The sequence below is a fragment of the Lepus europaeus genome, chromosome 2 (genome assembly GCF_033115175.1).
Source record: "Lepus europaeus isolate LE1 chromosome 2, mLepTim1.pri, whole genome shotgun sequence".
NCBI lineage: Eukaryota > Metazoa > Chordata > Mammalia > Lagomorpha > Leporidae > Lepus > Lepus europaeus.
In genome coordinates, this window is record NC_084828.1 from 76,311,560 (window position 1) to 76,330,069 (window position 18,510).

Consider the following 18,510-nt stretch of genomic DNA (forward strand, 5'->3'; position numbering starts at 1 on the left):
TGATCCGAAGGCAGGAGCCAGGTGCTTCTCCTGGTCTCCCACATGGGTGCAGGGCCCAAGCACTTGGGCCATCCTCCCCTGCACTCCCAGGCCACGGCAGAGAGCTGGCCTGGAAGAGGGGCAACCAGGACAGAATCCGGCACCCCGACCGGGACTAGAACCCAGTGTGCCGGTACCACAAGGCGGAGGATTAGCCTATTGAGCCGCGGTGCTGGCCCTAATTGACTTTTAAATGACAAAGTTGCTTTGTTTAGGTCAGGATCCAAACAAGTTCCACACATTGCTTTTTAGATAATAAATTTCTTAAGACATTTTAAAAAACTTTTGACTTCATAAGAATTCCCTTTTCCCCACTTCTTTTGTCATTTATTTGTCAGGGAAACTTGGTCCCTTGTCCTGTAAAAATGTTCACACTCTGCATTTGGCTGATAGTACTTCCAAAGCATAGTTTAATGCTCTTCTATTCCCTGTGTTTCCTGGAATGTGGTACTGAGACCCCTAAACTTGAAAGCTTTCACTTCTTTGTCCAGAGTAATTCATATGTAGATGGTATTGTGCACCTGTTACATCACATTCGAGGACATATTATATCTGACATTATTACTGCTGATGTGTATTTCTATTAGTGGAAAGGTTGAGTATTTTCTTATATATACTCATAGCACTTTTCATTTTATTATAAATTGTCCTTTTTCTAAATATTTATTTTTTGAACACAAGAGTATCAGAGAGAAAGAGAGTAAGAGAGAGAGAGAGATCTTTTATCCTCTAGTTCACTCTGCCTGTCAGAAAAAAAAGAATCATGTACTGAATGTTCTTAATTGTTTTGTGATGACAAACTCATTGTATGTTAAATATTAACATCTATTCTCATTCACTGAGAATTTTTTTAAAGATTTATTTATTTATTTTTTGACAGGCAGAGTGGACAGGGAGAGAGAGAGAGACAGAGAGAAAGGTCTTCCTATGCCATTGGTTCACCCTCCAATGGCCGCCGCGGCCGGCACACCGCGCTGATCCAAAGGTAGGAGCCAGGTGCTTCTCCTGGTCTCCCATGGGGTGCAGGGCCCAAGCACTTGGGCCATCCTCCACTGCCTTCCCGTGCCATAGCAGAGAGCTGGCCTGGAAGAGGGGCAACCGGGACAGAATCCGACGCCCCAATCGGGACTAGAATCTGGAGTGCCGGGACCACAGTCGGAGGATTAGCCTGTTGAGCCACGGCGCCGGCCGATTTATTTATTTATTTGAAAGTCAGAGTTACACACAGAGAGAAGGAGATGGGGAGAGACAGAGAGAGAGAGAGAGAGAGAGAAAGAGAGAGTCTTCCATCCACTGGTTCATTCCCCAGATGGCCGCAATGGCCAGAGCTGTGCTGATCAGAAGTCAGGATCCAGGAGCTTCCTCCAGGTCTCCCCACGCGGGTGCAGGGGCCCAAAGACTTGGGCCATCTTCTACTGCTTTCCCAGGCCATAGCAGAGAGCTGGATGGAAAGTGGAGCAGCTGGGACTCAAACCAGAGCCCATATGGGATGCTGGCACTACAGGCGGCAGCTTTACTTGCTACGCCACAGCGCTGGCCCCACTGAGAATTTTTTTTTTTAAGTTTTTCACAAGCACAGCTACCTTAAACACTGCAGGTTCACAATGGGTTCTATGATTTAGTGGATGATTTCCCTTCATTCTCATCAAATTGTTCGGGATTTTTTTCCTTTCCCCATTTTCCTCCCAAATGAAGTCCTGATTTTTCTAAATAGCGAAAAAAGTAAAATTTCATTGGTTATATCAAATCTATAAATTAATTTGGGAAAACTGGACATCTTCAAAATGCTGAATGTTAAGTATCTCTTTCCTTTCATACCCTTCAGAGTTTGGGAATTTTATTTTACTCTCCACCCATGCATTTCTTGTTACTCCTCCCAGACACTGGGTTTTCAATCCCATTGCATATGTTCAGGTTATGATATTTTATTTATGATATAAAGGAAAGCTATTGATTCTTTTTTAAAAAGTTTTTTTTTTTAATGATTTTTATTTATTTACTTGAAAGAATGACAGAGAGAGGGAGAGGTCTTCCATCCAATGGTTCACTCTCCAAATGGCCGCAATGACTGGGGCTGGGACTTGTTGAAGCCAGGAGCCAGGAGCTTCCTCCAGGTTTCCCATGTGGATGTAGGGGCTCAGGGAGCTGGATCAGAAGCAGAGAAGCCAGGACTCAAACCAGCGCCCATATGGGACGCAGTTTTAACCAGCAACACCACAGCGCCAGCCCCTGGTTCTTACGTATTTATTCTGTATCCTTTCTTTTTATTGAACACTAACTAATTTTCTGAGTTTTCAGCTGATTTTCTTACAGTTTCTACCTAATGTTAATTGTACCTGATTTGTAAGAGCTGTATCTTATTTTTTACTGGTCTCATATCTCACTGAATTAGGTTACTCCCTGACTAATTATTTGCAATATTCTTTTTTTTTATTTATTAAACTTTTATTTAATGAATATAAATTTCCAAAGTATAGCTTATGGGTTACAATGGCTTCCCCCCTCCCATAACTTCCCTCCCGCCTGCAACCCTCCCCTTTCCCGCTCCCTTTCCCCTTCCATTCATGTAAAGATTCATTTTCAATTCTCTTTATATACAGAAGATCAGTTTAGTATATATTAGGTAAAGATTTCAACATTTTGCCCATATAGCAACATAAAGTGAAAAAACTACCATTGGATTACTAATTATAACATTAAATAGCAATGTACAGCACATTAAAGACAGAGATCCTACATAATTTTTTTTCAAATTAATTAATTTTCTATGCCATTTCCTTTTTAACACCAGGTTGTTTTTTTTCCATTTCCAATTCTCTTTATATACAGAAGATCAATTCAGTATATAATTAGTAAAGACCTCATCAGTTTGTGCCCACACAGAAACGCAAAGTATAAAAATACTATTTCAGTACTAGTTATAGCATCACTTCGCTTTAGACGACACATTAGGGACAGATCCCACATGGGGTGTAAGTACACAGTGACTCCTGTTGCTGATTTAACAATTTGACACTCCATGGGCCGGCGCCGTGGCTCAACAGGCTAATCCTCCGCCTTGCGGCGCCGGCACACCGGGTTCTAGTCCCGGTCGGGGCACCGGTCCTGTCCCGGTTGCCCCTCTTCCAGGCCAGCTCTCTGCTGTGGCCAGGGAGTGCAGTGGAGGATGGCCCAAGTGTTTGGGCTCTGCACCCCATGGGAGACCAGGAGAAGCACCTGGCTCCTGCCATCGGAACAGCGCGGTGCGCCGGCCGCAGCGCGCTACCGCGGCGGCCATTAGAGGGTGAACCAACGGCAAAGGAAGACCTTTCTCTCTGTCTCTCTCTCTCACGGTCCACTCTGCCTGTCAAAAAAAAAAAAAAAAAAAAAAAACAATTTGACACTCCTGTTCATGGCGTCAGCAATCTCCCTAGGCTCTAGTCATGAGTTGCCAGGGCTATGGAAGCCTTTAGAGTTCGCTGACTTTGATCTTATTCCGATAGGGTCATAGTCAAAGTGGAAGTTCTCTCCTCCCTTCAGAGAAGGGTACCTCCTTCTTTGATGGCCCCGTTCTTTCCACTGGGATCTCACTCACAGAGATCATTCATTTAGGTCTTTTTTTTTTTTCCATGATATCTTGGCTTTCCATGCCTACTATACTCTCATGGGCTCTTCTTAAAGCAGACGTTTTATTTTTTCTCTGATTCCACTGAAGATAACTCTAGTGTTTCTTCACAGAGTATGTTATAGGCTGTTGGTAAGAAAGATTGTCTTAAACTAGGAAGAGTCATTCTACTCCTGGATTTTAAGTTTTTTTTTGTTTTGTTTTGTTTTTGCTGTTGTCTTTGTTTTTAATCAGGAAAATGAGGACTCCTTGTTTCCATTACCCAGCATGGAGGCAGGCAGCGAAGCACTCCACAGAGAGGAGAAGGGTGGCTGCTCTGTCTGGGTGATCCCTCTAGTCCCCTCAACAGGTTTCTGTTTCCAGTGAGATGATTCCCCAATATACCCTTCCGCACTGGGTGCACATCTGTCTACACTGAACGCTAATCTGCTCTGCACTGCGGCACAGCAGGATAAACCACCACCTGCACCACCAGCATCCCATGTGGTTTAGTCCCGGCTGCTCCACTTCCGATCCAGCTCTCTGCTGATGCGCCTGGGAAAGCAGTGGAGATTGGCCCAGGGGTCTGGGAGACCTGGATAAAGCTCCTGGCTCTTGGCTCCTGGCTTTGGCCTCGCCCAGGCCTGACTGTTGGTGGCCATCTGGGGAGTGAGTCAGTGAATGTCTCAAGCTCTCTCATATCTGCCTCACCTTTTCAGTTTCTTTTTCTATCTCTAGCTGCCTCCTTTCAGGCATTTTTTCTTCCATTTTTCCCCCTTTCTACTAGCTGTTTCTAGATTTCTACTGGTTACCTTGACATTTTAAGATGCATACTTTATTAATCAATGGGGATGGCGCTGTGGCATAGTGTGTAAAGCCACTGCTTAAAGTTCCAGCATCCCATATGGCTGGCGGTTCGAGTCCTGGCTGCTCCTCTTCCAATCCAGCTCTCTACTATGGCCTGGGAAAGCAGAAGATGGCCCAAGTCCTTGGGCCCCTGCACTCATGTGGGAGACTCAGAAGAAGCTCCTGTCTCCTGGCTTTAGATCGGCACAGCTCTGGCCATTGCGGCCATTTGGGGAGTGAACCAACAGATGGAAGACCTCTCTCTCTCTCTCTCTCTCTCTCTCTGCCTCTCTGTAACTCTGCCTTTCAAATAAATAAAAAAATCTTTAAAAAAGAAGCACATTTTATTAATAAAAATCTAAGTTATTTCCTATCTTTTCTTTCTTTCAATAACACAGAACCTTAGAGAAACTTTGTCCACTTCCTGACTTACCCCTTGATGCTTACTTTAGTTGTATTTAGACTTTTCTAACTCCCAAGACATTGTCATTATTAGTTTATAGGGTAGGGAAACTTTTATCTGTCAAGAGCCATTGGGATATTTACAACATCATTCGCAGGCTATACAAATTAGCCTGCTATAGATTTATAATTTCAAGTGCTGCCTGTGGTTGCCTTGGCAGGCCCAGACCAAATGATTTTGTGGGTCTTATTTGGCAGCTGAGCCATTCTCCACCCAGTTATTGCTCAATTTGATAATCAACTTTTTTCCTTTTTTTGGATCTGCTCAGGTAGTTTTATGGTCTTTGCATCTTTATTTATGTCTTCAACATCTTCATTTAAACATACTCTGTGGTCTCGTTCTACTGTAAGCTGTTTTTGCTGGTTTGTGCTCATGGTGCTGGGTTCATCTTTACTCATGATTTGTGTTCGCCTGCATTCCTCGGGAATTATGTGTGTGATTGGTGGTGCCCAGCTGGAAAGGGGGAAGTGAGGTCCTCCAAGGAGGAGGACTGGCGTCCACTTCGCTGAGCGTCTGGTGCAGCGACCAACTCCAGAGCACTTGAAATCAGATTCGAGGGTTGAAGATTTTTTTTTTTTTTTTTTTTTACAGGCAGAGTGGACAGTGAGAGAGAGAGAGAGAGACAGAGAGAAAGGTCTTCCTTTGCCGTTGGTTCACCCTCCAATGGCCGCCACAGCCAGTGCGCTGCAGCCGGCGCACTGGGCTGATCCGAAGGCAGGAGCCAGGTGCTTCTCCTGGTCTCCCATGCGGGTGCAGGGCCCAAGCACTTGGGCCATCCTCCACTGCCTTCCCAGGCCACAGCAGAGAGCTGGACTGGAAGAGGAGCAACCGGGATAGAATCCGGCACCCCGACCGGCACTAGAACCCGGTGTGCCGGCGCCGCGAGGCGGAGGATTAGCCTATTGAGCCATGGTGCCAGCCCAGATTAATTTCTTAGTCACTTCATAGGCAGAACTGTCAGGCATCCATCATCTGTCATGCTATTAGGAGTAGAAGTATGTCTTGAAATTTCACTCCCAGTTTTTTGATGGCTTTGGAAGAGGCAGCATCATCGGTGGTGTGGTTGGCCTTAGCAATCAGTGCCTGGAGAGAGTTTTGGGGGTGGAGTGAATGGGACAGGCTCCAGCTTCCACTCATCGCCCTCGGTGCAGGTCCCGTGCAGAATCTCAGCCCAGGAGGACGCCCTGAGTAACGACCGGCATGAATTCTTCGAAATCCACTTAAGCCCCGGCTCTGCCAGGGCACAGGCCACTTTCTCCTGCACTGTGGTCCTGGCTCCTAGCTGCTTGGTTCCTCGGGGGAAAGCCCACTTTTTCCAGCTCTCTCTGGAATCTTGGGCCCTACCACACCTGAGGCACCATCCTCCCTGGATCTCCTCTATCCCAGAAATCACCTTGCGTAAGTAGTCTGTCCCACAAGCTGCTCCCTCTGACCAACTCACAGCTTCCTAACCCCAACCCACTCAGGAATCCCCTCCCTGATCCAAACAAGACAGCCTCATGTCCTCCCTTCTCCCTCCCTTCCTTCTCTTCTCTCCCATGTTCTCTTTCCTATGTCCTCTCCTAGGCCCTACTGTTGTACACAGAATGTCTTGGTCACATCTTTCTTGATAACAACATCAGCCCCCGCTCATATTCATTCCATGAGCCGTCAGCTCTTGGTTGCAGCATCAGACTGAAATGCCACACACACACACACACACACAGGCAACAGAGGGTTCCAAGGTTGGCCTGACACTGTACAACCCTTTCATTCCATGTGGCTGTTTTGTTTGTTTGCTTCTAGCCCAGGAGGCCCAGAAACCAACCTGGAGGTGCTATCTGAAGGCAGTGGGAACCAAGCCGGCCTTGCGAGCTATGACGAAGCAGACTCCACGGGAGCAAAGCCCACCATCAGTGCAGATGAGGAGGAAGGGCCCCAGACTTGCCGTGTATGTGGGGACAAGGCCAATGGTTACCACTTCAACGTCCTGACGTGTGAAGGCTGCAAGGGCTTTTTCAGGTAGTTACCCCTCTGCCTCTCACCCACCTGCCACCATCGGCACACTGGGTCCCATCTCACCGGGTCGGCCACGAGCCCGCAGGGCAATGCTGCAGGACCTCCACTTGATCCGTCCCCAGGCTGAGTGTGGGGTGGTGGCCCAGTCAAAGGCTTCTCATTAGTCTCGTCGGAGCCATGCATCTCAGAGAAATCCCTCATCCTCGGCCTTCTGCTCTACTCGGGGAAGGTGCCCTTCCATTATAATCCCTCTTTTCGTCTCTTCATGCATTCTTGAAAGAAACCAGACGGTCAGTCAGTAAAAGAGTACAGAATTCAAAAATGCACCATTCGAGTTTTCATGTAAATTTAGTGGGATGCTTGTTAGAACGACAGAAAATAAGTGAAAAAGAAGAAAATAAGCCCCCCTACCGATAAGAAGGACCAGGAAATTAAGGACTGAAAAGTCCCAGCCCCAGCACGGAGCCTTCCGCTAGCTTCACAATGAGGAAAATGTGTTGCTGCTCTTAACAGGAAGTCTGAGTTCATTGGCTTGGTGCTTTCCATGTCTCTCTTCCGCCATCTTACCAGACAGCTCTGACATCCTCAGTCTGGCTCCTCTTAAGGGAGCACGTCAGCCGAGGACCAAAAAGGCCCAATCTCTTCTCGCTCGCAGAGCAAGAAAGCCTTTCCCAGAAGACCCTCTCACACCACACCTGCTAGAGCAGGGCCCCAGGCTACTCCCGAGTCGGCAGCCAGCAAGGTGTCGCCGAGCTGGGCACACGCCACCTAAAGCAGGGTGCAGCCCTGCCTGGGGCACCTGTGCAAGCGGTATCCTGCAGACCGCCTCAGGGTGTGGGGCTCCCCTGCTTCCTGCTCCCTTTCCCTGGCTACTCTTGGGATTCCTAGAGGGTGGTAACATCCTGTAGTGGATAGGAGCTTGGATTCGGCTACAGGTGGACCTGGATTCAAGTCTCAGCTCCCCATTTACCTGGGGAGGTGAGAGCAGGTGGTGATCTGTCTTCTCAAAGCCTCGGTCCTTCTTACCCATGCCAGAAAGATGGAATGACGGACTTCATATGGGTTTTAAAAAAAATTTTAAATTATTTTTAAACATTTATTTATTTGAAAGTCCAAGTTACAGAGAGCCAGAGGCAGAGGCAGAGTTAGAGAGAAACAGAGGTCTTCTATCCACGGGTTCACTCCCCAAATGGCTGCAATACCCAGAGCTGGGCTGACCCAAAGCCAGGAGCCAGGAGCTTCTTCTGGGTCTCCCACACTGGTGAAGGGGCCCAAGGACTTGGGCCATCCTCTGTTGCTTTCCCAGGTGCATTAGCAGGGAGCTGGACTGGAAGTGGAGCAGGCACCTGTATGGGATGCCGGCATTGCGGCGGCGGCTTTACCTGCTAGACCACAATGCCAGCCCCTTCATAGGGTTTTGAGAACTAAATTTGCTAAGTTCTGCAAAATGTCTAGTGTAGCATCTGGCACACACTAGTAGTGTGCTCTCCTAACTGCGCTCTCCTTACCCTTTTACCATTCTGGGTGGACTTTGAAGTACCTGGGCCAGCAGGTGGGCAAAAGTAGGGGTGGTACCTGTAAAGACCCTGGCCCCTAGGCTGGTCGATGGTAGGGGGAGGCCTCAGAGCTCAAACTACCGACAGAGTGCACAGCTCAGCCCCTCAGGCCAGCCCCAGGGCCTGCTCTGCAGAGCCCCCTGGTGCTCCGGGACCAGCTTTCCTTCATTTTCCATGCTGTTAGCCCCACGGCCAGGAGCCACTGCCACCCAGACGTGGAAATGGGGGAAAATAAAACGAGAGCAGCCCTGAGTGGGTCTTCGGTGGGGAGGGGTGGACGTGCAAGAGTCCACAAAGCAGCTACCCCGCGGCTGGCCGACTGCTGCATCTCTGGGGGCCTGCAGAGCCAGCACCCTCACCCGCCTCTAGCACGGGCCCTCGGGCTCTCTGCCTCCTCCCACCATCAGGAGAGCCCACTCTGTCCTCCGAGGGAGAAAAACCTCCGCATGGATAACCAGTTCCTCTGGCTGCTCCTGGCCACCCACCCACCCACCCACCCCGGATCCAGAAGTGGGATTGGAGGGCAAGCGGCCGCCTGTGCGTCCCATGCTCCTGGCCTCAGTTTCCTCGGGCCTCCTTGTCCAAGAAGGAGAAATCTGGGCAGAGGCCAATCTCCATGGAAACACTGCAAAGGGTGTGAAGGAGGTGGGGATGGCAGGTGCAGAGGACAGGGATCTGGGGCCTGGAGCTAAACGGCCCAGAGAGTGGCCCGGGGGCTTCCTGTGGGAGAGTTGCAGAGCAGACCCCCTCCCCCGTTCTCCTTCCTCTAGCTGAGTCCTGGGACCCCAGGGAAGAACCCCAACCTTCACTTGCCCGGCCATGGCAGCCTGGAAGAGAGGAGGGCGCGGCCTGGGAGCCCCGCGGCAGCCCCTAACCCGTTGCTCCCGCTCTCCCGCAGGAGGACCGTGAAACGCAACGCCCGGCTGAGATGCCCCTTCCGGAAGGGCGCCTGCGAGATCACCCGGAAGACCCGGCGCCAGTGCCAGGCCTGCCGGCTGCGCAAGTGCCTGGAGAGCGGCATGAAGAAGGAGAGTGAGCAGCAGGGCCCCAGAGCGGGCGGGTGGGGGAAGTCAGGCGTGTCCCGCTCAGGCGCGCCCAGAGACACCTGTGCAAAGGGTGTGGCATGTGCGCCCACATTCCCGGAGAACCCAGGGGCACGTGGGAGATTCCTGCAGGGGCCAGAGGCAGCCACGTGCACACGAAGGGTGCTGGAGGGCCCCTAGCTTGCTCTCTGGGAGGCGTGGTGAGTGTCACCTGCCGGAGTGATTGCTTTTGGCCTCTTCATAATCCTCATCCTGGTGCTACAACTGTAATGCCCAGTTCAGTCGTCCCCAAAGACCACCAAGGAGCCGATACCGCTGTAAAGCACACGAGAGTTTTATTGCAGGTCCGGCCTGGTCTCTCAATCAACACTGACACAGCGGGTCTGAATTGAGAGCCCCGACCCTTCCGTTAACAGGGTTTTTATAGGGTTTTCAGAGACATTCTATACATCATGGTACCATTTAGCAAATCATCTCATCCCGCAGGAAGTTCAAAGGACATCTCCTAGAATTGATTAGTGCATCCAGTGGCGGGAACGGACCTACTAAAGGTGGCTGGATGGCTTTGGGGTTGATACCTTTTGAATTGATTGGCCGAAGCATAGGGTCCGAGCTGCTGGGGTGTATGTGCCGAACTGCAGGGTCTCAGGTAGCTATCAATCACCTTATCTGCCCTGAGAAGACACCAGGGACTCTAGGTATTTCTCTGTTATCTGTTAATCGGCTGTTGCTAGGAAAGTTTATCGCAAGGGGAGTTCATTTATTTACTTCTGGCTTAGGGTTCAGGGCCTGGTCAGGCCCAAGTTACAAGATGGAGGCCTAATTTAAAATAGTTACACCTTGATTGGGGCTCAGGTCTCACACAACCAAATGAGGAAGGGGAGGCACAGATAAGGAGGGACGGCCCCCAGTCTTTCAGATGCTATCTCTGCGTAAGGGAGCTGTTTTGCTAGCAGGCGACATAGGGTGGTCTGTGCTGCCTGTTCCACATTAGTATACTCGCATTTCTGCCTCCAGGTGACTCTTTTTTTTTTTTTTTTAAGATTTATTTATTTATTTGAAAGTCAGAGTTATGCAGAGAGAGGCGAGGCAAAGAGAGAGGTCTTCCATCTGTTGGTTCACTCCCCAATTGGCCACAATGGCCAGAGCTGTGCCAGTCCAAAGCCAGGAGCCAGGAACTTCTTCCAGGTCTCCTATGCGGGTGCAGGGGCCCAAGGACTTGGGCCATCTTCTACTGCTTTCCCAGGTTATAGCAGAGAGCTGGATCGGAAATGGAGCAGCTAAGTCTCGAACCGGCGCCCATATGGGATGCCGGTGCTTCAGGCCAGGGCATTAACCCACTGCACCACAGCCTGGCCCCTCCAGGTGACTCCTGAGAGACAGGCTGGGGTGGGCAACAGTGAGGCAGTGGAGGCGGTGAGGGGAGGGCTAGAGTCACCAGGAGTTTGTTGGTCTTCTGCCCTGCCCCAGGCAGCCTCTCTTAGGGGTCCGGTTCTCTAGCCACGTGGGCAGGGAGCCTGGCCTGCAGCCGGCTGAGAGTAAGATCTGAGAGTAAGGGTTGTGTGTGCAGATCTGCCCACTCCAAGCACCCCAGCAGCTGGGCTTTGCACACACACATGGCCTCCTCCAGGTATAGAGGAAACAGCCACAGTTGCTGTTCCTTGCCAGGCAGTAGTCCCAGCTCTCTCAGTCTCTCTGAGTCTTGTAGACTCAGAGCCCTCAGGGGTCTCTCTGTGTCATTCGCGAGAAAATAATCCTCTCAGGGCCATTTACTGAACATGTGTGGAGGCACTCTCTTTGGTCCCCTGCATGCGCCGTCTCATCCCAACAGCACCACAAGCACCCTTGCTCCAGTGTGCAAGGCACGCGGCTAAGGCAGGCGAGGCTAAGGAGCTTGTGAGAGGTCACAGTCAATGGCAAAGGCTTCCTGTAAACCCAGTGCCTTTTAAATGGAAGTCTGCACTCTCCCACGGCCCCACAGTGTGGTCACAAATCCATTGCAGAGGGTGGCACCGCAGCCCTGCCTCACCTCCACCCTCACACAGGTGTTTCTCCAGAGGAACCCGGAGATCCCGCACCCACCACCCCAAGTGTGGACAAGGGGGAGCTCCTTGCGGCCAGCACTCTCCCTTTCACCTAACGTATTCTGCGGCCTTGAGAGGGTCCTGCAGGGGCGCCCCTGGGAGCTGAGCCTGTTCGGATGTCCCCGCAGTGATCATGTCCGATGTGGCCGTGGCACAGAGACGGGCTCTGATCAAGAGGAAGAAGAGAGAACGGATGGAGACTCAGCCGCCGGGAATGCAAGGGCTGACGGAAGAGCAGCGGATGATAATCGAGGAGCTGATGGACGCTCAGATGAAAACCTTTGACACCACCTTCTCCCATTTCAAGAATTTTCGGGTAGGAGGTCTCAGAGCTGGCTCCACTTCTGGGTTCACTCCTCAAAGCTCCAGTCTCATTGCCAGGTCTCCTGCAGGTGTGGCCCCTGGGTCAGCAACATCAGCATCCCCTGGGGCTTGTTAGAAATGCAAATCCAGGCAGTCCTGCTCAGTTGAAACTCCGGGGAGGGGCGAGGCCCCCAGGTGGTCCAACACTGGCTCATAGTGAGAATGGCTTCTCTCTGTGTCTGCAGCAGGTAGGGATTGGATATGAGCGAGAGATGGAGGAAAAGCTAAGAGGCTCCATGGGCTGCTGGCATTCAGAGCTCTGTCTACGTAGGGTCAAGACCTGTTTCGGGTTGTGTGTGTGTGTGTGTGTGTGTGTGATCATGTGAGCAGGTGTTCATTAGCCCCATCTGAGCTCCCAGGGGTCTTCCACCCCCTGTGTTCAGAGGTGTCTAAGAGACCCAGGTTAGCCCATGGGCCTCAGGTCTGCTCTCTGTTTGTAGCTCCCCAAACCCTCTTTGGGTTGTATGAGCTCAGTGTCTGGGATGTTTGGGACATAGAATGGGTAGACACCCCTCTCACCTTGCATTCTCACTGGGCAGGGCTGTGTGTGACCGCAACTTCCTAAAACCCGAAAGCACCACTTGGGAAAATGCCAGAGAGGAGAAATGTGCCGAGTGCTTGTGTTCATGCGCCTGTATGCAGGAATAAGCACCGGCAGCCGTGCATCCTCTCGGGCTGTGGCTGGCTGGCTGGGGCCCGTGTGGGGGCCTAGGAAACACATGCTGTCTCTCCTCTCTCCACCTCCTGGCTTGTGTCCCAGCTGCCGGAGGTGCTTGGCAGTGGCTGTGAGATTCCAGAATCTCTGCAGGCCCTACCGGAGGAAGAGTCTGGCAGGTGGAGACAGAGCCATGAAGATCTGGGCACCCTGAAGATTTCTCTGCAGCTGCGGGGGGAAGACGGCAGCGTCTGGAACTACAAGCCCCCAGCTGACAGAAGTGGGAAAGAGCTCTTTTCTCTGCTGCCCCACTTGGCTGACATGTCAACCTACATGTTCAAAGGCATCATCAACTTTGCTAAGGTCATCTCCTACTTCAGGTAGGACATGAGGCTGGGGGAATGGGTTGTGGAGAAGAACGAAAAATGGTCAAGTGGCTCAAGTACCTGGGGGAGAGCCCCCTGAGTTTGGGAGGCTTGGGCGCAAAAGATCCTGCTTTAACTCTGCCCCTAGGACACCAGTGCTGCTGGGGAATATAGAGGCCTGGCTCCAGGTCCCATTAGCTTTGTGCCCGTAGGCCTGCCGAATAATGCAGCTGCATCTCCCCGTCTGGCAGAGGAGAGCCAGGAATGCCTCCTTCCAGGCCTGGAGTATAACATGAGAAAATGTCTGAGGAGCATACGAGCGCATGGCCCACGGAGGACTTCAGATAGTAACCCCTTTCCCTAGCGCCTCCCTCCCCTGTAAGGGCAGGAATCTCAAGTCAGCCGTTCCAGAGCAAAGAATGAGTTGGTAGGAAGTCCAGAGAGTGAAGAATGTGGGTAGAGAGCGAGGGACAGGTGCGGGGCTCCAGCAGGCTGCTTCCAAGAGAAGGTTGAGAAGGCTCTGGGGGGTGATGGGTGTCCTGAGGGCCAAACAGCCAGGTCTCCCCAGGGCCAGGTGTGGAGCACACAAGCATGGGGCCGCTGAGTTAGCAGGAGGCCTAGGAAGCTCCTATCCATGAGATGCAGTCTGCTAGGCCTGGAGTGGTGCTGTGTGTGTCAGCCCAAGGGTTGGCCACCTTGACTTCCTCAGCCTGGCCACACGGAGCTGAGTCAACATGCAAGGACTCCCTGATTTCATCGGCAGGTTGTGTGTGTTCCAGGAGCCCACAGGTCCCCTTGTGGCCCGGTGGGTGACAGGAAAGGCTGGTTTATTGGGGTGAAGGTGGCAACAGGCTGGAGTGGGTTCAGGTTGCAGCAGCTTCGATCAAGGCAGCAAGGGCAGAAGGCTACTTAGCAATTTGGACATTGGCAGATCCCTGTGGATACATGTTGATCCACAGGGTAATGCCAGGAGAAGAGGTCATTTGTTGTTTCTCCAAACCAACGTTTTTTTAAATGTGTTTATTTGAGAGGCTGGAACACACACACACACACACACACAGAGAGAGAGAGAGAGAGAGGCAGAGATGGAGAGCTCCTATGCACTGGTTCATACTCAATGTTTCCACAAGGGCTGGAACTCGGCTGGGCTGAAGCTAGGAGCCAGGATTTCAGTGTAGGTCTCTCAAGTGGGTAGCAGGTACCTGAGCCATCTCTGCTGCTTCCCATGGTCTGCGTTAGCAGGAAGCTGGAGTCAGGAGCTGGAGCCAGGCATCTGACAACCCAGGTACTCAGATTTGTGACGGGGAAGCTTCAACGGGCATCTTGACAGGTGTCTTAATCATTAGGATAAAGGCTTGCCTGGTGATCATCAGTTTTGAGCACACAGACCCTAGGCTTCACTGTCACCTTCCTTCTACAGATAGAAACTGAGCCTTCCCAAGGTTAAGAGACTTGAACAAGGTCCCAGCTAATCAGTGGTAGATGGCAGATTTGAAAATCACAGAATGCAAACTTCAGAGTCAGCTCCCTACCATGCACTGGGAAGACACAGAAGCATAAGGTCAACATTCCGGCTTTTGTTTTTGGACCTAAAACAAGGCTGGGTGTGAGGACCACAGGGTGTGAAGTTCTAAGGAGACCATAACCGGGGCGGGGCTTTCCTGAGAGGTGATGCTGAAGGCCGTCCCTCCCGGGCTTCCAGAGACTCCTGCATGTCAGGAATGATGGCCTCAGGGGTGGACGGATGGGAAGGCTGACCATGGAGGCTTATTACACAGTGTCATGGCTAGGCACTGGGAGTGGGGCTCAACACCTCCAGACTGCAGAAATAGGAGTGTGCACCTGTTAAATCCAACAGAGTCAGCAGGAAGCATGAGCGGCAAGCCGCATGGAGCTCCTGCCAAAGGAGTGACACCTGTGGAAGGACTTTGTGCTTGGAAGGATTCATGGGAGGACCAAAGACATAGCTTGGCCTGAAGAACTAGCAGGGTTTACTGCAATGAGGTGGCCAGAGCCATTATTCCAAGGGTGGTGGGAAGTGAGGTAGAACAGGTGAGGCCAGGGCTGAGCTGTCAGGGGTAGGTCAGTGGCTGGGTGGGTATTTGGAGCAGATGGGCCAGGCTGTCTGGAACTTGGATGCCAGACTAAGTGAGTGAGCAGTGAAGGTCGCAGGAGAGGACTGTGAGGGAGAGAGGTGGGAGGCAGCCAGGACGCATCCGCAGCAGCATTAATCCCCAGGGACGGGCGCCCATCCTACCTCACCTCCCTGACCCCGCCCCCAATCCATGTTCTGGGTTGTGGGGACGAGCGCTGGAGCCATCCTCTGGGCAGCCTCCTGGAAGCTGTCATTCCCTCCCCCTCCCTGCTGCCAGGGACTTGCCCATCGAGGACCAGATCTCCTTGCTCAAGGGAGCCACCCTCGAGCTGTACCTCCTGAGATTCAACACCGTGTTCAACGCAGAGACTGGCACTTGGGAGTGTGGTCGGCTGTCCTACTGCTTGGAAGACCCTGAAGGTGCCTGCAGGATGCCTGCCTGCCTGCCTGCCCTAGCTGGGGGAGGGAAAAGGTCCTGCCAGGGTCTTCAGGGTCTGGGACCATGGGCAGGAAGACTGGGCGATGGGCCTTGGTGAGGGAAGGCTGGGTGCTGGCTCAGCATCCCGAAAAGCTGCCCCTCCTTCCTGCATCCATACTCAGGAGGCTTCCAGCAACTTCTTGTGGATCCCTTGCTGAGATTCCACTACATGCTGAAGAAGCTGCAGCTGCACAAGGAGGAGTACGTGCTGATGCAGGCCATCTCCCTTTTCTCCCCAGGTGATGGCCTCCCCGGGCTGCTGGCACCCTCAGCTTGATCTGCCCTCCTCAGGGAAGGTCCCAGCTGCCAACCCTTGCTCCACACTCCCTGCACAGCCAGCATGGGAACTCTGGCTGGTTTCTCCCTGGGCGGGGGGGAGGGGGGGGGGTTGAGGCAAGGCCCAAGTCCTCCCTCCCTTCCTGCCTGGTGACTCCTGCTCTGGCAGCTGGTTAGCTGGCAGCTCCCGCTCTGGGCTCCACTGCCTGGCTGGCCCCACACTGCTTTCCCCTCCCCGCCAGACCGCCCAGGTGTGGTGCAGCGCGGAGTGGTGGACCAGCTTCAGGAGCGATTCGCCATCACCCTGAAAGCCTACATCGAGTGCAGTCGGCCGCAGCCCACCCACCGGTGAGCACAAGCAGGGAGGGAGGAAGTGTGCGGGGTGGGTATGGGGGGCTTCTACCTGTGGCTCTGTCTGCCTAGGGCTCTCGGGGACAGCAGTCTGGAGACTGTGACCTCCCCTGAGGCTTCCTGCCCGCTCAGCCCCAGTGCCAGCCAAGTCCTGGGGAAAACTAAGGAGGGCCAGGGGCTGTGTCTGATTGCTAGGATGTTTCTCTGTGCAGCGCCTTCCCCACTAGTGTGATCATCAAGAGGTGGAAAGAGCCAGATATTCTCTGGAGTCTTTTGGCAGAGTCTTCTAGCAATAGCTGGAACCCCACAATGATAGGAATGGTCACACTAATACTGCTAATCATAAATCAATCAATCATAGTCAATCGATCAGAAGCAGTTTGCATGGACCACATCATCTTTAATCCTCCAAACACTGCCAGAAGGCAACACCACCACCATCCTGCATGGGGGCGAGGCGCAAGCTGCTGCCCAAGGCTCTGCAGGTGGTGGAGCTGCCAAAGCAAGTGCCAAGCACAACTCTCCATGACAGCTGACCAGGCAGGAAGCGCACCTGCCCAGCGGGTGGGAAACTCCTCAGTGTGTGGCCTCAACTCCCAGAGACTTCACACCTTCACTGGTCCTAAGTGCTTAATCTGGGGCCTACCTAGTGCCTAGTCTGTTGCCAACAGACCCAAGAATGAGCTTGGCCTGCTTTGAGCCCAAGGCCATAAGGATTAACACCAAGACCAGCATGGGGTGAACTTACCACTGAAACCCTTACCTGGCCTGCAGCAGCTTTTATGTTGGCCCAGTGTCCTGGGCTGCTGGAGCGGCCGTGTTTGTAATTGCTCAGGCCTCCCCAGGGTGGAACAAGGCTGGAGCTGTTTTCTTTTTCATCATGGGGGAGATGCCAGGTGTGGCGTGTCTTCCACGCTAGCTTCAGAGCTGCAGCCGGACAGGGATTTCAGCCTGCAGTGCTCGACCTGCACGTCTGCTCTGCTTGGACCTGGCCCCTGGATTTTAACCAAGGCAGGGAGCTGCCCTGCCCCACCGCTCACCACACAACTACCTCTGCATTGTTTGTGCCTCAGTGTCTGTGCCAGGATTCCAGCGCTGTGGAGGGGTGGGAGTAGGGAGAGTGTGGCTGCCACTTGAATCCCCATGCTGAAAGGGAAGCTTAAGGTGTTCAGTCAAGCCGTGTCTCTTGGCCAGCCTCAAGGCGGTCCCCGGGGGGCGGGCTGGGGAGAGGGCGGCTGCATCCTTGACCTGTCCTCCGGCCGGCCCACAGCTTCCTGTTCCTGAAGATCATGGCTGTCCTCACTGAGCTTCGCACTATCAACGCCCAGCACACGCAGCGGCTGCTGCGGATCCAGGACACACACCCCTTCGCCACCCCCCTCATGCGGGAGCTGTTTAGCACCACAGATGGCTGAGCAGCTGCTTTTGGACTAGGCCTTAACAGGGCAGCCAGGCCCACAGCTCTCTGAGCCCCCATGTGGACACCACCGATGGTCAACGAAGCCTTGTGAGCCTGCCTCTCCCGGAGACCTGCTGCTGTGGCCACAGGGGGCTAGCATTTCTCAGGAAAGGACTTGTGCCCCCTCTAGCCCCTGACCACAGTTCCATCCATGGAGAATGCACTGGCTACCCTCTCCCTAGAAATGGTCCTGGGGTCTGGGACTAGATCCCCAAATCCCAAATCCACTTATGTGCTGTGGTGGGAGGCGAGAAGGGGTGCCCAGGGCTGGGCAATCTGAGGATCTGCACCCACACCCAAGTTCATTAGCTCCAGTCTTTTCATTGCTACCTCAAACCCTTTGGGCTCCCATTTTCCCACCCATTCCCAACCCCCGGCCTCCTGTCCTGACCTGCTCAGGTGTTCCAAGGCTGTGTGGGTCTCCTAGCGAGAGGCCAGGAGGCCTGCCACAAATGTCAGAAGCTTGCCGTGACTTTATTCTGGGCACATCCTTTTGTGTTTCCACGTTTATTCAAACACCTTATTTGTGGGGAAATTAGGCACAGGAGGCAATTCAAGATGGCGCCTGCAGGGAAATTAGGCACATGTGGCAATTCAAAGATGGCACCCAAAGGAAGTAAGGTGGGCGGTACCCAAAGTCGTTTACCACCAAAGCTGATTGGCCGTGCAGTATCAGGGAGGTGATGACAACTGATGATGAGTGTACAGACATATGGCTGGTCCTGTAAAAAGTCGCCCTGTAAAATGACCTTTTAAATAATTGGTTGGTCCTTATGCCCTGCCCCAGTAATCCTGCAGTCTTGTGCTTTAAAAGGCTTTGCTACATGCGCAATAAACCGAGTTCTTGCTTGCTTGA

At 52.6% G+C, this 18,510-nt stretch overlaps 1 protein-coding gene across 1 annotated transcript; it reads left to right on the forward strand.

Annotated features, from left to right (window-relative positions):
• The first annotated feature begins 6,687 nt into the window (after nucleotides 1-6,687).
• Nucleotides 6,688-18,510, forward strand: NR1I2 (nuclear receptor subfamily 1 group I member 2). Its single transcript, XM_062181033.1, has 8 exons — nucleotides 6,688-6,932; nucleotides 9,384-9,517; nucleotides 11,741-11,928; nucleotides 12,736-13,010; nucleotides 15,368-15,510; nucleotides 15,691-15,807; nucleotides 16,087-16,192; nucleotides 17,466-18,510. Exons 1-8 carry the CDS (start codon nucleotides 6,688-6,690, stop codon nucleotides 17,608-17,610), a joined length of 1,353 nt encoding a protein of 450 aa, XP_062037017.1. The 3' UTR covers nucleotides 17,611-18,510.